A 20,924-nucleotide genomic window follows, 5' to 3' on the forward strand; every position below is an offset into this window, starting at 1 on the left:
TCACTGGGGAACATTCAGCTGGCAGACATTCCCTGTGAGGAAGGGACAGGATCACAGGCAATTCTCCCTTCATAGCATAAGTGAAAAAAAAGTCAACAAACTGATTGCCTGCAGCAAACCCCTCAAGTTGTTTCTTTCTGACACATTTCAATATCCCATACCTAATAATAACAACATCTCTTTTACAGCCACAGCAGTTACCTCTCCTTCTCCCTGCAGAGCCTGCAGCTCTTTCTTATAGGTCTTCTTCCCAAGAGTCTCATAGATTTTTGTCATTACTGGTATCTTCTCACCACCATCACTCATGGCTGTGTGGTATTTCGGCTCAGGGAGGTCTCCCATGAAACGCAGGATAGTGATCCATACAGCAAGTGCCGCCTATTTGAAAGGAAAATTACAGCCCGTTAGCTCACACCAGGGCAGCGGAGGTAGCGGTCCAGGTGATCCATCGGGATCCCCACTGTGGTCTCTCTGTACATCTGCAGGAGATAAAATACTTCCCTGTATTTCCTGTGCCACATGTAACAGTGGCACACTGTTTTTTTTGCCTGCAACACACATCTTCTCTGAATGCTGGGCAGGCTGCTGGCTGGGACCACAGGGCTGGCTGGGACATTCAGGCTCTGTCTTTGTGCCACCATGAATGTGTTTATGAACCCTACAAGGGGTTTGCCGCTTTACAGGAGATGCCAACCTTACCAAGGGGCAAGGACTGGCAGCTCCTAACCCACTGCAGAGGGGAAGAAGAACCACAATGAGGGCAAGCTCATGGATAATGTAATATGCATTATAGCCATGGAGGCTCAATCCATTTCTGCTCGTGTGCTGCTGGCTATGGGACGTTTTTCTCTTCTAGTTCTGCATTGGTGTGTATGACAAGGTAAGAAGCCACTTTTCCAGCTCCCTAGAAGCTTAACAAGTTGTACTGAAGCAACAATTTCCATTGCCCATGCCCTGAGCCCACAGCACCTCATTGTTTTAACACCAAGGTACACAGAGGGACCCTCCTCTCTAATGCCCCATCCCTCTGATATTCACTGTCTTACCAGCACTCAAAGCATACTGGTGGGACAGTGGCCATGGACACATGTGCAGCAGATGAGTTTATCCCAAAATGGAAACTCCTGATGCCCTTTGGCTAGAGGGTTATCCAGGCTTGCCCCAACCCACCCAGCCCTGCTCAAGGTTTTTCATCCCCTGCCTCACCAACTGGTCTCCTTCATCTTCATGGTACAAGAGAGGCTGCTTGAGGGGCCGGCGGATGTATGTGTGTGTTGTTGTGCCCTGGAAATACGTGGCAGCAAACTTGGCAAATTTGTACTCTGAGAGGTCTTCTTCCTCCTCCTCAGGGAGAGGCAGTGCTGCATCCAGGTCCTCTTCCTCCAGCTCCTTCTGGACTTGCTCAAGATCCTGTTGTGGAAGGAAATGTCAGACACTCAGCATGGCTTTGGATATCAAACTATCATTTCCATTTGGGCCTGACTTTTCTGCCAGTCTGATTTCCATCCCAAAAGGACAAGTCAGCTGGAGGAAAACCATGGAATATAGCTCTAGAGCCCAAGCTTTGAAGGACATGCCTGTGCCCAGGAATGTCCCCAGGGCAGTAGGAGAAGCAACAAGCATGGCCCCACTCATAGCATGGGGAAAGGATGTCTAAGAGCTAAATGCCCTAAGTTGTGATGAACCTAAAAGGGAAGATCTCAAAGGTCACAAGTCCTTGATAACCTTATAGTGATAGCACTCTCCTCCATTTGGGAGTCACGGGGAAAGCTGCCAGGATGCCTGCCCATCTCTAGCCACAGCACAATAACCCTCTGGGGTCACACAGGAGAGCCTGACCTTGAAGGAAGCCTTCAGAGACCCACTTTTTAATTACTGTATTCTTTCTTGATCTATTAATGTTTTGCCAACACCTGTCATGTGATAGCCAGGCTCCTGTACATCTTCCAATACCTCAAAGCCATTGGGTGCCTGTCCCTCCTGGCCAGGAAGGGAGGAGGTTGTTCCCAGGAATCCAAACATTTTGTCTACCATTTCTGAGTCATTCACTGGCTCATTGCGCGCTCTCTCCATTTTTTCTAAGAGCTCTTTCTTCCGACGTGCTTCCTCTTTCTCCTTTACTTCTCTCTCTGCATCTTCCCGTGCCAGCTGGGCCAGGCGTACCTGCAAAAGAAGTGCAGTGACTGAACTGCTCCTTCCAAAGAGCTGGCAGTAAATTCCACAGGGCATGGATTTAGGGAGGCGGGTGGCCTGTTGCTTAGGGCACTATACTCGCATCATAACTTGGAGCAAATCAGTGACATGTCCATGTCTAAGTTTCCCAACTGCACAAGGACAAAGCAATTCATTTTCCCTATTCCTTAGTGCCTGTTTAGGGGTGTTAGTCCATGCACAGAAACTCTCACTGACCTAATTTTTTTTCTTTTATACAACAGCCCTGCATGTCCACACATACACAGAGTGTCCCAGTTCCCCCTTTATACAATAGCAAAAGTGAATAATAACTGTAATCTCTGGCATTCCTGTGCAGCAAATCAGAAATTCTGGAGCAGACTCAAACTAATAGAGCACAGAGTACTTTGGAGAATTAAATACAAACCACTCAAGCAGGGCAGAAATCCCTTCGATATTTTTGTCATTGCCCGTCAAAGGAGCAAAACTAATTCCTGGAGAACAGACAGAACCCCACAAAGAGATCAGTCCCCATGTACTTGGTGTTTCTTTTCTGCTTCTTCTTTGGCTTTCTTGGCACTCATCTCCTTTCGAAGTCGTTCCTCTTCTGCCAGTCGAAGTTTCTCTGCTTCCAGGCGTCGATAATACTGTGGGAATAAACAGAAGAGCCTTTCTGAATAGGCATCTAATTATTTTTGGATTTTTTTTTCCTTTAAAATTGGATCCCAAGAGCACACGATGCAGAAGCATGTATTTCTCCCCTCTCCTCATTTCCTTTTTTCCTCCACGGTACTTACTTCCCCCCGGAGGCGCTTGTAGAGCCTTCGGGCGATCATGCCCCGGGCGTAGGCCTGGACGGTGAGGACAGCCCAGAGGCGGTGGCGGAAGGCCCGACGGACCAGGTAGCCCCGGCACCGTGCCTGAAACTCGATGATCCGTCGGCGAGCCATGTGGTACTGCTTGTGAAGCTTGCGGGATCGGTACAGGGCCTGCAGCCTCAGGAAGCCAATCCGCATCTGCAGGAGGGAGCAGGATGAAACCACCCCGCCAGCCAGGGGCTCACCCACCGTAAGCAGATTTCCACTGCTAATCTTCTGCTTGCACGGCTATAAATAAGAGCCACTGAAATCAGTCCCCACGACAGCAAACCTTCTGGAAGGAGGTTCTACAAGAGGGTGGAGAAATGAAGCACCTGCTGCTGCATTGATTCAAAGCCCAGGAAAGACAAACACAGTTTCTTCTCCAATGAGCCTTTGAAGGGACTCAGGATGTCTGGTTGGCCATCCCAAGGTAGCCACAAGCCATGACGGCTGCTCCTACAGAGGTCCAGCATCTGCACAACTCCTGCCTGACAGTCAAGGTGCTGTCTGATGGCTGGAGGCAGCATTCTAGCCAGCCTGGAAGTAGCAATTTCTACCAAGTTGCAGGCTTGAAAGATTGTATTGAGATACTTTAGACCTTAACACACTTTCCAAAAACCACTGCTGGTGGGTCAAAACTAGATGGTACAGGGAGAAAAGAGCACTATGGACTGGGAGGGTGAGAAACCCAAATATGATCCCACATGGAGATGGAATTCATTTTTTAGAGGAAGCTGCTCTTGAGTTTTCAGTCATCTGGAAACTAGGGGAAGGCTTACAAAACCCCAAATGACCCATTGGTGAAATGGACATATAAGTCACAGGGGAGAGGACAACTACAAGGTGGTCTCTTCAATGAAATGACAAAGCAAAAGAGCAAACTTCTATTCATCACTCCAACTGATAAAAGCCAACCTCACCACTTCCGACATTCAATGGGACATTTTGAACCAGGAAACCATTATGTATGTCCCAGGCTAGAGAGGCAGGAAGGCAGAGGCATGAGGAAGCACCCCTGTACTTACAGCACCATAGTTCTTCCTGCAGTTATGTCCACGCCAGTATCTTTGAATCATCAGGACTGAATTTCTCACTTTCAGAAAATTGGACCTGCAAAAGCATTTCAATCATTTGCCTCTGTGGTTTTGACACATCATCTCCTGGGTCTCATTTCTTGGAGATTTGAACCTGAGTGTCCAGGTGGAATAAACACTGCATTTTTAGTTTGAAAATGTCTCCTTCCCCAGCTTTCCATGCTTTCATAAAAACATCTGTAGGCACTCTCTCTGAGAGGTCTCTTCAGGGAGATTATGCCACATTATGGAAACGGGAAGAACAGGAGATTATAGGAATCCCAGCCCAGCATCCCCTTCTCACACCTAAAATCTTTTCTCTATGTGTCCTTCCCATTTCATTTTAGCACCTGAAAATGGATTGAATCCCACCCACACGATCGAGAGCAAACCTCACCAACAGCACACTGCTATCCCTATCTGCTCCTCCAGTCCTTCTCAGCCTGATCTGATCCTACCTGCAGACAACAATTGTGTTGGGAGGTCTTGGGGGTCTTGCTATAATCAGTGTGTGAAAGATTGATGAGTTATTTAGTATGTGGCCTTTCTGCAAAACACAACCTGAGTCACAGCTGAGGCTTGGACAATCACAGAGCATAAAACCCCAAAAACTGTCCTTCCTTCATAGGTGTAGCTTGTCCTTGGCTGCGGCTCCCTCTCTTCATCCACAATGGCGCCATGAGCTACCCATTCTCTTCCCATGTCTTGAAACTGGGCTGCAAAGGGAAGAGTTCTGAACCCCTTGGGCCGAGCAACTTTAGTAGTAGGTGACTGAGCGTTCCCTCTGCAGTCGTGGGGATCCCCATAAATTGGAATCTCAGCATGGCCCTCAGCTGGCTCAGAGCCCACTGCTGCACTGTCATAGCAAACACCACATCCTCTGAAGATGGCAATGAACAGGGACAGAAGGTCCTGTTTTGTCCAGGTTTGAGGCAGATAACACAGTTACCCTCTTGTTCCCTCTACTGTTTTCCTCCAGTACTTGCTGCACCTGAGTGCCAACATATTGGGGTCCCCTCTGGTCATCTGGGCACCAAAGAAGTGATGCAGCCTCCAGGATCCCCTTGCTGGATGAAGCACCCCACATAGCCCACCTCCCATTTGGCCGTGGGGTTCATACCTACCTGTCTTTATAACCACGAACCACCTTCTGGATGAGGATGACTTTGTCCGTGATGGCCTTGTCTCTCTCAATCTCCAGCAGCATGTCGTGGTGGTCCTGTGGGAGGAAGCAACACAACACCAATGTCTCAAGCCTGAGATGTGGCCAGAATGGGTGAAACAAGACCCTTCCCCAGGATAGTTGTCCCAAATAAACTCTGGGGTCATTTTACATACCAAGTATTATGGCACCTGCTCACTGGGGAAGTCCTAACATAAACCCTAGTGATTTATAGTCTTCATACCCAAATGAACAAGGTCATCCAGAAGCTGCAAATGCAATACTTCACAGTCTGAAAACAACAGAATTACACTGTCCTTCCCTGCAGAGCTCCCTCCTAGTGCTCTCAGACATGGGAGCAGCTCCTAGGAGCACTGGAGAGGTTTGCAAACAAACTCCAGGCTACCTGGGTCCCATCACTTCTTCCAGCCAAGACTGCAATGCTTCCCTAACCTAAGGAAATAAAAAGCTCCTCAAAACACGGAATTTCCTTTGCCCTGAGGCTTTCAGGTGCACCAATCCAAGCTTTATTCTGATTCCTCCCACGTTGTGTGTGATGCAGCTTTCTTTCCCAGTCATGGCAAGCTGAGCCATGCCGCACTGCGTGCAGCAGAGGCAGTTCCACATGTTTCCTGCTTTGCTCGACCTCCTGCGGCCCCTCAGGGCCTCCCAATTTCTCTGTTTCCTGTCCTGACAGCTGTGAAATCTTGATAACAGGCTCTGCAAAGAGCAACAAGTGGGAACAAGTTCTGGGGAAGAGATGGGGGTGTTTGTACTGGCAGTGGGATTTGGGGGTGAATTTAGGTGTAAGCAGTCAGGGTTTATCATTGTGATTTTTGCTCAAGAGAAGCCTCACCTTCCCAGAACAGCACAGGAATGGGTTTGTAAGGAAAGATGAGTGTGTATGGGGCTGCAGGGGACCTGCAATGTTGGACTGCTCTGTGTCAGCTGGACTGATGCAGAAAAGGAGAATGTAGGCATATCTTGGGTTGCACAAGGATGTGCAGAAAGCAAAATGTGCCTGTTGTGCTCATGTCCCTCTCTTTGGAGGGCTCTGCATGGACACCTGTCCTGCTGCTGTGTCTTTTGGGTGAAGGCAGGACACAAAACTGAACCACTCAGCCCAGGAGGGAAAAGGCTGTGCACTGGATGTGACCACTTTTGTGTTGGTATGGATTTGTGAATGCGTCAGTGCTGACACCGTGTCAGGACTTCCTCCTGCCTGCTGCTCCTAAACTGCCCCCAAATGCTCTGCCTTAAGCCAGGCTCTACCTGCCTCTGCTCTATGCCAGCCCAGAGACCATGGAAAAGGGTCATGTCTTGTGATGGAAAGGAAATGGTAGGAGACACCTCCAGAGGCAAGGATCCAAGATGGCAGAGGGAATGTGGAGAACCACCCACCTTTAGAAATATCTTTGTCTTGCCAATCTGCCAGTCATCATCCTTCCCCAGCACTGCTTCAGCAATGCGCTGGCACGTCCCACGCAGATCACCCTGACAGAAAAGGAGCTGGGATTCACCAGGACCAGACTCACCCATCTCTCCTCCCAGGCCCAGTGTAAACCTCTTCTGGTCCCAAATCCTGCAGTTTTCTGCTAATAAGGCTCTTATGGCTTTACTGTCACTCCATTTAGGATGAGTGAGATGGACAGGCTGAGTATGGCTACCTGTCCCTGCCAGCCCTGTAACCATTTTTCCTCACTTGGAAAGCCCAGAGCACTACTGTGACACCTGGGGATCAAATGTTGCATAATTGATTTTGGAGAGGAGGCACGCCCCTGAAATATCTCTGGAGATTGCCCAGGAGAGAGCACTCGCTACCTGTGAAGGAGGATTCTCACCTGCTTGTAGGCTGGCTTCACCCCAGGCATGAGCACCCGGTAGCGGTCCACAAACTCCACAAAGGTGTAGCGGATGGGGTATCCAGCCCGGCGGATGCGGATGGTCTCCATCATCCCAGAGTACCTCAGCTGACGGACGCACAGCTCCCGATCAAACAGCTAGGGAGGTTACGGGACACCAGGGTTTGACCACAAATCTTTTAAGAGCTAGTTCATTGTACATATGGGCAACTATGCGCTTGTCCACATGGGCCTGATGAGGCACAGACTGCTGGAGACGGTTTTGATTTTCTTTGCATGGTTTTGTTATCTAATTCATCCCACGCCTTACTCTTGGACTAACCAGAACAATACTCAGAAGCAGCAGCATGGGATGATATACAGACCCAGAGAACTCCAGCCAGCATCCCGATACAAACAATTTTTTACCCCCTAAAGCACATTTCAGAAGGAAGTAAAAGTTTTAGAATAACATAAAGTAACAAACAGTCAGGACTTTCCACTGACCTTTTGCTTCCGCTATGCCATTTCCTATCACTATCAGTACGTTTTCCTTCAAAGGCAGGGACAGAAAAATGATCTCTCAGACAATGTTCTCTTTTGCAATCACCCTGCACAGCTCTGTGTGCCTTTATCTGGGATTCCTTTTCCTTTGGATTATTAAACCAAGGCCAAAATTAAATTTAGCAAGAAATCACATTTCATATCACACTGCAGTCTCTGATTCAGTGTTAGCTCACCCATTTATTTATTTTATGGGGAGATTAATTTCTCTTTGTCTAATTCTTTCAAACTTGAAACTTGCTTTCCTGTCCCACTGTAGACAAATAGATTGAACAGAGACTTCTGGCTTAGCACTTGGAAGACCCAATGAAATACAGATTTCCTATGCAGAAGTCAAAATACCAGACTGAATTCCAGACATCCAGCTGTAAAAACAGCTCAGATTCAGGGCATACAGAATAATTTGCTAACATCAGTTCAGGATGTACACCTACTTCTCAACATCACCTATGTCCAAAAAGGTCTTGTTCTAATCTCTGCTCAGAGGACAATCACACATCAGACATACTATTAAATATTTACCCAAAATATTCCATTAACAGGCTAACAGGTTTTTACTCTCACCAAAACCAGGATAAGAGCACAGTAAAATGATCTGAGAGATCCACCAAACCTTTCACTCTACATCATATAAGGTTCTCTGAACAGCAAAAATAAGTTTCAAACAAACACTGCTTGTACATAACAGCCCTGAAATTCAGGATTTTATGCTTTTTTGCACTCGACTGAGCTTTGCTAACACTGACTTTAGATAAAGCTCCAGCCCTGGCTAGATTATTTATTAAATAAAGCTCTTCCTTTCCAAGCAATACCACAATTAAGTTTAGTGAGCAGGAAACAGTGATTGCTCACAGCATCAGAGTCTGATCCTGGCAAGTGGGATCAGGGTGTGCAGCACCCACCTTATCACCTGTCTTCTGCTGCAAAACTCGGAGTCCCTTCCATGAGCAGTTTGTGGTCAGGGGGATTTAGAGCCCTCCCCCTCCTTTTCATTTGCTCCCAAAAGTTTTCCCCCATAATGTTCATTGCTTTTGAAGCAAATCACTGTGAATTGGAGCAAGATAACTCCCCTCATATTTCCTCTGTGCTATTTTGCCTCTTATTTTCCTCTGGCTTTTAGAGCCATGCTTTTTAAAGCATGGCTTTTAGAACCATGCTTTTGTAATTGGTGAAGAAAAAAAAATAGGCAGTGGAAATGATCAAATAGGATTTAAAATAAGGGAGTTCCATTGTGAGCAAAGATTTTCAGGAAAACACCCACGTAAAGATGATTTTCAGAAAGCACTGAACTCTGTCACAGAACTAAACCCATGGCTCAGCTGAAGTCTCTGACAGGAAGGAGCCTACCCCCGATGGAAACGGAGAGGCATTTCCTATAGGATAAGGGGCTGCAGGGTGAATTCCTTGAGATTGTCCTTGGGAAGAAAGGCAGGGGCTGGAGCTACCCCTGAAAAAAGTTTTGGGGTGCTGTTGGACTACAAAGCAAGTGCCTGATTTTGCCAACCCTTTCTTGACTCTGCTGCTTGAACAGCAGGCTCTGGGTTGGTTTTCCAAGCATGCAGGGTCAATCCTGACTCCACTGATGCCCAAAGGAGTTTTGCCAGTAGCTCCAGAGCAGAATGACCCCAGGGGCAGTCCCATACAAAAAGCAACCAGGAGAGAAAAGCATGACTTACCATGGGCTTCTTGTACTCATTGGGCTTGATACAGCGGACAAAAAAGGGCTGGCAGACACTGAGAGTCCTCATCAACAGCTCCAGGGAGCGCTTGAACTGGCTGCTGAGCGTCGGCGAGCGCTTCCTCGTCTCTGCTCCCTGCAAAACCGCAGCACAGCGCACTCAGGAAATGAAAGGATAACACTGACTTTCCCCTCTGGCTGCGGCCCCTGGAACCTCCTGCAACAGCCAGGGCTGGAGCAGGGAGCAGGGCCAGAGGTGGCTGCAAGTTGTGGTAGGAGAGGGGAAGGGCAGAGCCTATGAACTTGCAGTGGCCGGGCTCTGGCAGCCACTCCATATGGCTCTATGCAGGCAGAAAAAGTGCCATGATTTAATTTCTCCTGCTTGAACCTCCCTGTGTGACTGGAAAACCCATAACCCATCTTCCCTGTGCAGAGCCATGAATAAGATCCACCCATAAGAGCAAATAACCTCTTCTGGGCCACCAAAAGTAGAGGGATCCTCTCAGGAGCAGCGTGGGCTTCCCTGTCCCCATGCATTGCAGCATGGGCATGCCAAACCCTCTGTCATGGTTCCTCATGTCAAGCAGGGCTCCTCTTGAAGAAGAACCAGAGACTCATTCAGGGTAAAAAAATAATCCAGGAGAATGCTTGCTGCAGGGCGACTCTGCAACAGTTCCAGAAACTTCTGCTGAGATTCCTCAGCCTGTACTACCACAGATTTGAGTTGTTTTTGGAAAAGAATATTAACTAGACTAAATGAGGTGAGCATTTAGGGGGATCAGGATGATTTGGAGTATTTTTCTTGGTTTAGCTCCCCTGGTCAAATTAATAATCTATTTTGGGGCAAGTGTTTCTAAATGAGACTGTGTGTGTTTCCCTTAATAGTCCCTTCTCCCTGCTCTGGGAAAACCTTGTTAAACCACCTGCAAATCAAGTCCCTAGCTCATTTCATGTGCCAGACACTATTACCTGAGCTCATTACACATCAGTCACAGTGGAGCTATGTGTCTAGTGGGATCTGGTGCTCAGGGAGCCTTTGTGGGGCAGCAGGTAGTGCTGGAGGGCTGGAGGAAGAGTTGGGCACCAGGAGGTAACTCCCTCTTAATTAAAAACAGGCTGAGCATGTAACATGACCTGTGATATGCCCTGATGGCCGGAGAATTCCCAAAAGGAGAATTCCAGAAGGATTTTAATTAATTTTTGATTCAAATATCCTCTTATTTGCAGGTGGTCAAGCCATGTGTGGAGTCACAAAATCCTCATCTGCACTGACCTTGCTGCCATGTTTTGCAGTGTTTATTTGCACATTTCTGTTACCGTGTTTATTTCTACTTTTGCTAAAATTTTTACATGTGCTTCACCACATATCAATAAAAACCTTTAACATTCCCACCCCTCAAAACTGAGGAATTCCACAGAACCACAGAATAATTTGGATCGGAAGGGATTACAAATTCCCTCTAGTCCAACCCCTTTGCCACAGACAGGGAGTTTTACACAGCTCAGGTTGGATGTGATGTTGAGACAAACCCAATCAAGACAAACACAAAGTCATCATGGAATTCCAACAAGAGAAAACCCAGCTCATGCAAACACCACAAAAACCTGGCCTGCTTGCCAAGAAGAGCATGGGGGGTTACCAGCGATCTCTCCCAGCAAAATCCTCCCCAGAAGGACAAATTGCTAACAAATCTAGAGTAATTAAAGGATACAGCTGCTACCTGCAAAGCACTGTAGAGTCTGATTCTCATATTTTGTTGCAGATTTTCTGAGGAAAAGGCTGTTTCAGCAAGAATCCTGGTTTGAAAGGCTTTGATGAATGTTCTTATCACACTGCTAATTATGCACACAAGGCCACCTCTGTGAGGTAGGGAAAGATAGCCACAGGGGTTGGAAGCAGCAACAGATGCAGGAGCAGGGCTGGCAGTCCAAAACAATTACATGTTAGCCAAATTTTAGTCAGTTTGGGCTTGGCTGGGAGAGATAATTTTTAAGCCATGGTGTTAGGAAGGGAGCAAAACTTTGTACAAGGGTCTACAAGGGAATGCATGAGTGGTTTGCTCCCAGACAGCAAGAAATGCCTCTCCAGCTGGCTGGTGCCTTGCATTTCTTTCCTGCATGCATCCAGATCTGGCAAAAAGCAGTGGTGCCATCTCCATCCTTACATCTCAGGGCTTTTTGCTGGGAGGGATTTGAAGGAAGGGACAGTGACCAGAGAGCAGCTTGTCTTCCTGTCCAAATAGTCAGAGCGGTGTGGGCTCCCCCTGTCAAGACCACATCATCCCATTCAGGGATGACATTTCAGAGCCTGACATTTGTGCACAGACCCCTCTCAATGGTGGGCACCACACCTATGGGCACTTTTTGGTCTCTCAGACACACAATAAATAACAAGTGTTTTGCATCAGCTTCATCCTTCAGGGCTGGGTGACCCCTCTCAAGAAATTGTCGTCCCTTCTGCCTCACCTCAACACCAGCTCAGAGAGAATCACACCTCTTCCCTTACTTCAACAAAGTGACCCTTCAACAAAACGACTTCAAAAACAAGGAGTGGAGCAGCCTCTCAACATAGCCTAGCAAGTCACTGAAAATATAGGGTTTACTGCAGAGGAGAAGCTTTGTTTTTTTAAGCTAAAACCAGACCCAGTCCCTGTAGCCTGATGGATAAAGGGCTGATGCATTCTGCTTTTCCCCAGCCAGACACTTCCTAGCTTTCAAACTCTGAGACTGTAACATCTTTGGGACTCAGACTATCTCTTCACTTGTGTTCATACAAAGCCCAAGCAGAAGGGAGGATGAGACCGTGTAAAATGGGGAAGGATGAGCAGGATTCACAGGTACTATACCCCAGACTGAAGCACTCAGTCTGTGCTAAATATCAAGGAAGGAAAATACTCAAAAACAGAAGAGCAAAACAAGAAAAAGAAGATAATAGATGATTTACAGAGAAGAAGCATGCAGAAGAGAGTTTAGAATGATGTGCAGACCAGCATGACAGCCAGACATGCTTCAATTCCACTTCTTTCTGCCATCTCAAGCCAGTCTGAACTTTGGAAGTCCAAACACATACATGGCTGTTTGCAGTAACACCAAGACAAAAGGCAAGGAGAATGGTAACTGAGCCAGAAATGGTAGAGATTATTCCTTCTGTCTCTTTGCACCTTCTCCTCCTTGAAGGACAAGGCTGCTGGTGCACCAGAAACACCATCAGGAGACAACAACCTGCTTCAGTGGAAATGCAGAAAGATGAAATACTTGAGGAGAGCTAGGGAAGGAGGGCAAAGCATGTGCCGCCAGCAATACTTTGGGGAAAGGTTCTGGACAAAGGACCATCCTCCCATCTCTTTAGGATTATAAAGCCACTAAATTGAGCCATGCCAATGTGACATGCAATTTCTGGGCAAAATTATGTTTTTTCTTTGTTATATTTTTGTATGAAATGTCACTGGGGTGACCTTCAGGTGACCACTGAAAGCTGAGGCCACCTCATTCTGCAGCATCATATAGTGAAGAGAGTCTTTCTCCTAAAGGCTGTGCAGTCTGGAAAGCACCTTCCAATGCAATGGTGACATGGGCTACATAACAGTGCCAAGTATCACTATTTTGAACTACATATATATACATATACATACTACTATATATATATATGTGAAAAATCATGTGTCTAACAAACATGAACAATTATTATTCATTAGAAAACCTACAAAATGCAATTTAGTTGTAAGATCAACTATGACAACAACAAAGCTCCCATTTCCCTGTATCACCTGTTGACATCTTCAGAGGAAAAACTGGTCTAAACATTTCTGACAGATTTTGCACATTTGTCTCCTGGATTTAATCCCACCATAGAATCACAGAATTATTAATGTTTTGGGTTGGAAGGGATCTTAAAGTCCATTTAGTTCCAACCCTGGTGCCATGGGCAGTGACACCTTCCATTAGACCAGGTTGCTCAAAGCCCCATCCAACCTGGCTTTGAACACTTTCAGGGATGGGGTATCCACAGCTCCTCTGGGCAACCTGTGCCAGTGCCTCAGCACCCTCACAGGAAAGAAATTCTTCCTAATACCGCAACTAAACATTTTCTTTTTCAGTTTAAATCCGTTCCCCTTGTCCTATCACTCAAGGCTCTCTCCAGCTCTCTTATCCTAACTCAGGAAAGACTATTATTTTTGCTTCAACTCTAGAGCAAGGCCCAGTGATATGTTCCAATTGAAACAATTTTAACTATGATATAGAGGGGAAGAAGTCCACTTCTGGAATTAATGGCTTTCAGTCATTTTGGGTCAGATCCTCCTTATTGGAATTCCAAATCCAAACATCCAAGACACTGCAGAAGTAAAAAGGGATGAAATTCAGCCCCATGCAAAGAGCTGAATTTTGAAAAGCAGGCTAATCCTCTGGTTATCAAGGGTTTGTGGAAATGTGAGCAGAGTCACAAAGCTTATATCATAAAATTTTTAGCACCTTATGGCCAAATAACTAGCAAGCAAGTTTTGGGAAGTTATCAGAACCAGTCAGCACATGAGATGTAACAGAAAAGACTTAAATGAGTGCCAAAAGCCTGTTTTGACAATAATGACAAAATTTCATATTATCTTGTCTTTGAATGCTTGGATCTGAGGTCCCCCCTGAAAAAGTACTAATCCTCCACCTCCAAAAATGATAGCATTTCCTAGCAACCCAGAAATGCAGTCCAAGGGTATCTCTTTGCATGTGAGCTGTCTTGCCTCAGAAAGTGCAAAACAGGGTCAGATTTGCAGCTGTTTTGAGGAATAATGTCCCACTGAAGCCAATTGTGGCACCATGGTAAACAACAGCCAAATCCCAGATGATCCATCTGAAGTTATTTAAAGTGATTCAAATATCAGGGAAAAAATACTCAAAACTTTGGCCGAGCCTGGTTCTGATTTTATCCAAACCAAATTCCCATCATCACAATGTTCTTCTGAGTTGAGTCCTAGAATTAAGTGACATGGTCATATCCTTGTACCTATTCAACAAGCTGTAAAAATGCTCTCCAACACATTGGTCACGTGAAATGGATCCTCTATAGATAGTACAGGAAGAGGAATAAACCAACAGGAGTAAAGCACAATCCTTGCCAAGGAAAGGTGAGTATACAAAAGAGGAACTCATGTATTCAGTTTACCTTTGGTGTGGGTGTGGGCGACTGGCCAAATGTGCTGGATGCATAGCCACAGAGAAACTATACGAAGCACAGGTAAAAAACAAAACAAAACACAAAACAGAGACAGAGAAGAGCAAATAGTGAAAAGAAGGAATAACTGAAATGGGAGCCTGACATTTTTAGTCTCGGAAGTCCAGCTATTATATATTTCATGAACAAAATGCATTAATTCTTAGATTTTTGTATAACCCTCTCCTGGATTTTCTCCTTTGTCTTGATGTTTACTTCTCTGAATGTGAGGGATCTGCCAGTGTTCAGCTCCTGCTTCTTGGAAACAAACTTTATACATTTTTTTAACCTCACTCTTTATCCATCCAATTTCAGCCACTCCCACTCTTCCTCACACATCTCTGCTCTCAATGTACAGCGATTGGGAAGGTACCAGGAACAAACCACAAAAATTGTAAAGAAATCCCTTCCTTCCTCCCCAGTTTTAATCCCAAAAATCAGGTATTTTTGATAGAATTTAAACTTTTGCAAGGGGAAACCTCCCCCCACCCCCCAGGTTCCCATTTATTTTTCACTTTACAGAGTTCCATCCCCCACTGCTCCTTCTACCTGTTCCTTGAACAAGCAGTGCTGCCAGACCATACTAGCTGATTCCTCAGTGGAACAGTGTACAACTCCCACTCAATCCATAATTTCATCTGGCACAGCTCAAAGCAATGTTCCTGTTCAGCAAACACATGCAGATAAACCCTCTCTGTGATGACCATGAATAAATGAGACATTACAGCCCCATGTGCTCCAGAAATACCCAGTTCTCCCCACAGATTTCATTGTGTGCAGGTATTAGGTCTTTCAGGGACCAAACAGTTACTACAACATTCAAATATACAATCTCAACCAGTTTTCAAATTTCTCTGATCTGTGGCTTTCTCAAGTTTCTGGAATATAAGGGCCCCATTTGAAAGACTGAATGTAAAGCAGATGTGGACTTGTTACTGACTCACAAAATCCTACAAACTCATCAATAACCTCCTGAGGACCACCATTTGGAAGGTGTTGAGCAAAATGCCTCATGATTTGATTTAGCCCTTAGCACAACAGCCCCTTGTCTCTCTTTAAGAGAAGATGTTATATTTGATTGACCAAGCCTGAGTGTCTCTGGAAAGTTCCTCCACAGACTGCCTCACAGAAGCTTGGGGAAGGCATGCACAGCTCCAAGGCATTCCAAGGACGCTTCACCACAGAGCTTTGCTACATGCAATGTCCGTGACCCAGGCTCACTTGCTCCTTCTTTTGGGGCACATAGCCTAAAAAAGGGGCTGAAAACATTACGGAACGTTGGTGGAAAGCAATGGAAAAAGCATCTCAGCCCCGTGTTGGATCCTGCTTGTCTGGGAATTTTTGTGTGGTGGTGTTCAGGGAATTAGTGCCCTCCAGGTTCACAGTGACATTGTGCATGACTAGAGGAGCTGGCACACAATGTTGGCTCTTCTTCCAGTTCCATGCCATCAGGCTAAAAAATCTCTCATTCCAAAAAGAAACTCAGGCATCATTAAAGTATCAGAGACCACCACTTGGGACAGATTCTGAAGATGTCTAGCAGAACTATAAAAAAAAAATCTCAAACAGTTTACATTAAAAAAGGGATCCAATGCTTTCAGAGGTTTCAGTTCTCAGATCCTAGACAACATCCAGGCAGACATCTCAACTTTGCTATTATATACTTCCAGCATATTTTAAAGATGCTTTGGTAGGGATCCCTGTGAGAAAGCTTGTGTAACTGTTCAAACCCTTTCACTGATGCCCCAGAGTGCTTCTCTGCTCTGCCCAAAGAAGAAAGAAATCACTTCCAAGGTCAACCGCAAAGCTTACACCAAAAATAAAAAAGCAGCGAGGAATAAGCAATAAAAAGCAAAGTAAGCAGCAGCACTGATGCTAAGGGAGTTAGCGTCTACTATCCACTTCTGAGGATAGCTCTGAACCCAACAGGAGTGTCATGCCAATTGGCAGCTTAATTAGTAATTGATAAATGTTATCTTATTCCAAATGAAGTCAAAAGAATAATGATCATTAATTTCAGCAGGAGCAAAACTGAATGGCTGAAGGTTATAAACAAGGCTTGCAAAACAGCACGTAGCATTTTCAAAGAACTGTCTTGGGAATGTAAATATTTCTTTCCCTTGGCAAGTAAAGGAATTCAACACTTACAACTTGGCACTCCTGAAAGTTCCTAAGTCCCTTGGTCCATCAGTGGCATTGGCTGGCATTTGGAAATGGGACTCTGACTGCCAAAAAATTTGTTTGCTTTGAAAAATGTTATCCCCACACCTTCTGCAGTCCCATGATTTTTGCCTTGGGAAAGACTGGGAGATTTGGCCATAGTGACTGATCTGTATAAGCTTTCAGATCCTGCAAGACTGATATTTTAAAAATTTGGAAGCAGGCATGAGTACAGAGATTTAGATGTTTAACTTCCCAAAGAAAATACCATACATTTGTGTTAATAAAGATGGAATGATCACTAATCTCAGCATTTAAGCTGGTATCCCAGTAATAAATGCTCATATGGGGTGGAAAGGGTTAAAGCAGTAACTCTGCCTTTCTCTGAAACTTCAGGGCACAAAGTCTTCTCTCACACTGAGCATGGAGTAAACACATAACCTCCTGGAGAACTCAGATATGAAAAGAGGAGCTTTGAAGTTCAGCTTTCATAACTGGTGTTCCCTCTCTGTGCTGTTGTAACAGTAAAACACAACTGTTCCCTCCAAGTCTTTTTGTGGTGCTTAAGGACCAGCAAGGTTGTCCTTTTGTTCTACTCTGGTTGACAAGTATTTGGCTTTTACCTGGACTCATAGAAAGCTTTGGGTTTGAAGGGACCTTCAAGGTCACGTAGTTCCAATCCTCCTGCCATAGGCAGGGACATCTTCCAGTAAGCCAGATTGCCTGAACACTTGAACACTTTGAGGAATGGGGCATCCACAGCTTCTCTGGGCAGCCTATACCAGTATCTCATCACCCTCACTGGTAAGAACTTCTTCCTAGCACCTAATTGAAATCTACCCTCTGTTAGTTTAGTTCCCATTCTATTATACACATATCTGGATGACCTAACTGGAAGGCACAGTTACTTTTCTCTCAGATTTCTACAATCACAAACCTAATTGTTCCAATCCCTACACAAGTCTGAGGGGCCATCAGAGCAAAAAAAAAAAAAAAAAAGAAGATGAACCAAATGCAGTGAACTGGGGGCATGAATGTGGATGCACCCATGACACTGCATTAACACTTCCTGATGGTTGACTCTCACTAACAGGTTTGGAACACCCCCAGGAGCATAGGAGCAATATGACTCTGCAAATCTTCCACCCCTTCCAGGAACACCCCTCCTCCTGAATGAAGATCTTCTCCCGCCTGCATTACCATTGCCACATCTGCTTGGAAGATCTGCTTGATGAATTTGTTTTTTGAGGAATGCACCAGCTGAATGATGTCTCCATGCAGCGTGTCCCTGTTTTTCTCCAAGAAACCTAGAGAAATAATGGGACAACACATAGATGACACAGTGCAACATGGTCAGCACGTGAGCTGCAAGCAGCTTCTGGGTTGTTGGATTGCTGGATGTTCTTGGTGAGGTAATGGGAGTAATGAGCGGGCAGAGAGAGAGAGAGACCATGAGAAGGAAGACAGAGGTGCATCTTCAGACTGGACTGAGGATGCAGTGGTGCAAAGCACTGGCATTCTGTCACAGGCACACGTGAATGACTCAGCACCAAACTCTGCAGCTCATGGGCACAGCTGGAGGGTCAAGTCATTGCAGCCAGAAAAGGAAAACATTGACACAACCATGGACTACCACCCTGCCCTGCTCCAACACAGTAGTGGCTTGTCTGCCCATGAATATCCCCTCATACCCTGCCGTGCTCTAGGAACTGCCCCATACCTTTTGTTTCGTAGTAAACAATTCCAGCAAAATGGTTAATGCCAAACTGGGTTTCGTAGTTATTCTTCGGAGGAATATAGTTGGTGTTAAGCTTGTGCTGGGAGTTCAGCTTGTGTAACATGGTGGCATCTGTACCCTGCACATGCATGAAAAGATCTGACATTTAATCAAGTCTATTCCCATTGAAATAACTTTCCAGTAAACAGCACGTTTTCTTTCTTGTCTTGGTGACAATGTGCATTTATGTTGAGAAGTGATATGTTGTAGAAGATATGTCAAGTGCAGAAATTAGGGAAATTTATTAAATATCACTGCTATGTAGTGCTGTATTCAAAATAATGCTCCAAAAGGAGTATATTTAACATTATAATCTCTTAAACTTTGCCAATAGATGTTTTTGAGCCTCTTGCAGGCATATTTTCCCATCAGAAACACTTGTTTCTGTGACAATGATGGAAGAAAATATAAGAGAGCAATAAAAACTATAACTAGGCAGGCTGCTGGTGAATGTGTGTTTGGGGCTGAGCAGATCCCTCACAGGATGCCAGCATACAAGTGCAAAGGGGATAAAATCAGGAGAGTCAGTGGCAGCAAGGCTGAGCCCAAAACTCACCTTGGGGAACTTGCTCTCCTCATCAATGAGGGAGATGATGTTCATAGGCTTGATGGCAATCATGTCCAAGGCATCCTGGTTGTCAGTGAACTCGATGTGCTGCCAGTTGATGTTCTCCAGGTTGTACTCCTCCTGCTCTAGTTTGAAGACGTGGCGCACAAAGAACTGTTGCAGGTTTTCATTCGCAAAGTTAATGCAAAGCTGCTCAAAACTGTGGAGGGAAAGTCAAGAAAAGGCCTTTTTATATACATCCTGCTTAATTTTTCTACATCTCTCTGCATACTTGAAGCAATACTCTCAGACCTTGTCAACTACTCAATAAGGCTGCTGTTGGCTTAGAATTTCTTTATTGGTTCGGACAATCAGTTTTTCTCCCAAATCAATGTTATATGTGTGGTCTAAATCAGTTTAGAAACTGATTGATTAGCTCTGATAATTTCTCATATAGAAAAAGGCTTGATCCAACACAGTCCTGTTCACTTCAGGAGATGTGAAAGGACTGCAAGACTTTGAGCTTGGGCTTGTGAAGGAGGATTAAGACCTGGTTCTCTTTTTGGTGGCTCCATACCTGTTCACAGTGAAGTTCTCAAAGCCAAAGATGTCAAGAAGGCCAATGGATCTCCTGATACTTTTGAGTTCCTGGGAAGGAGGTCTGTAAATTGCAGCATTGATCTTCTCCACGATCCACACAAAAAGTCGCCCATAAATTCCCTGCAAGATCCCAAAGATGGAGCTCACTGAGACAGTTCAGCAGTCTGTCCCACTAGTCTGTGTCACCATTTCACCCTTGATGGCACAGGTTCTCCTGAAGCATGGCCAACAACTAGAAAGTTCCTGAGGATGTGCTCACTAACGTTTGTGCCAGACTCTTGGCATGGTTTAAAGCTTCAAGAACCATTATGTAGATCAAGGAAAACAGACCTGAAAGCCTAGCTAAAAGACAACTAAGAGCAAAGCCCCAAAATTGGATAGTGCTAAATTTTGGATCTATGGGCTTGCTGTGAAGCCAGACAGTCCTTTCCTTGGTTTCCACACACTTCTCTTTACAGATTAGCAGAGCAGAGTCATGTTATGCTGAAAGAACATCTTGCTCACTTGAACAAGGTGCTCACTGAAACACTGCAGCACTGGCTGAACAGTCTGATGATCTAATAACACAGATACTGGTGCTTCAGTAATTCCAAAACGTCATGTTTTAAACTGTTATTAATTATTATTTTATAAGCTACAGCAGTGTGACCAAGAGAGGAGCCCAATTCAAAGGCCCATCACCACTAGGGAATACATTGCCAGGATTTGCAGGCTGGTTAGCTATCAAACCAACTTGATCGACCAATTCCCCACAGAAAAAAGGAGGACTGAAGTTGGCCAAAGCATGCCAATAATGATTGCATTGCAATTTTACATGGGGCTGCAAACAGCACAGCAGTGATGCCCACCTAGCCAATCAACCTTCTTCACTCCAAAGCCTCAAGATGTTCTAAATGCTCTGATGGCTTCTGGACTGCTCTATCCCTGGCCCTGTGTTTTTCAGCTGTATTTACTGCTGCTTATGTTCCCAAATCCTGAAATTCAGATGTGTGTGCTAGAGGTGTTGGTAGAGGTAGGTGTTGCTCTGATTTACAGCAGCTGAGGATCTTTCTAGAAGCTGAGGTAAAGTAATTTCACAATGCTGAGCGCTTCTTCAGGTTCCCCTTTGAGTACAATCTCCAGTCCAGATTGCGAATCTCTTGCAGAGCAGGTTACCTATGCTCTTTCCATCTCAACTTTTTGTACATCCCAATTAGAACATGGTTTCAGCGTCATTTGCTGATCTGAGCTCACACAGGCACCAAGTGAGACTTTTCCTGTGCAGTGGATGCTCCAGAAGGCAGATTT

General features: G+C 45.3%; 1 protein-coding gene across 6 annotated transcripts in view; it reads right to left on the bottom strand.

The window, feature by feature from the left end:
- The window catches only part of MYO7A (myosin VIIA), a 62,811-nt gene that overhangs the window by 24,226 nt on the left and 17,661 nt on the right, over positions 1-20,924 (bottom strand). For 3 of the 6 annotated variants that reach the window (XM_039701099.1, XM_039701100.1, XM_039701102.1), the window contains 15 exons: positions 19,615-19,757; positions 19,047-19,257; positions 18,434-18,569; positions 17,914-18,020; positions 14,506-14,562; positions 9,349-9,486; positions 7,109-7,267; positions 6,669-6,761; positions 5,230-5,324; positions 4,058-4,142; positions 2,970-3,188; positions 2,712-2,819; positions 1,954-2,163; positions 1,207-1,410; positions 202-378 (listed from right to left, as the gene is read on the bottom strand). In XM_039701099.1, the coding sequence (XP_039557033.1) occupies positions 202-378; positions 1,207-1,410; positions 1,954-2,163; positions 2,712-2,819; positions 2,970-3,188; positions 4,058-4,142; positions 5,230-5,324; positions 6,669-6,761; positions 7,109-7,267; positions 9,349-9,486; positions 14,506-14,562; positions 17,914-18,020; positions 18,434-18,569; positions 19,047-19,257; positions 19,615-19,757 (2,142 nt within the window). The remainder of the gene's footprint in view (positions 1-201; positions 379-1,206; positions 1,411-1,953; positions 2,164-2,711; positions 2,820-2,969; positions 3,189-4,057; positions 4,143-5,229; positions 5,325-6,668; positions 6,762-7,108; positions 7,268-9,348; positions 9,487-14,505; positions 14,563-17,913; positions 18,021-18,433; positions 18,570-19,046; positions 19,258-19,614; positions 19,758-20,924) is intronic. The other 3 variants (XM_039701101.1, XM_039701104.1, XM_039701103.1) reach the window with 1 other exon arrangement.

This window comes from Passer montanus, unplaced genomic scaffold (assembly GCF_014805655.1).
Source record: "Passer montanus isolate IOZ18808 unplaced genomic scaffold, ASM1480565v1 scaffold149, whole genome shotgun sequence".
In the NCBI taxonomy this organism is placed as follows: Eukaryota; Metazoa; Chordata; class Aves; order Passeriformes; family Passeridae; genus Passer; species Passer montanus.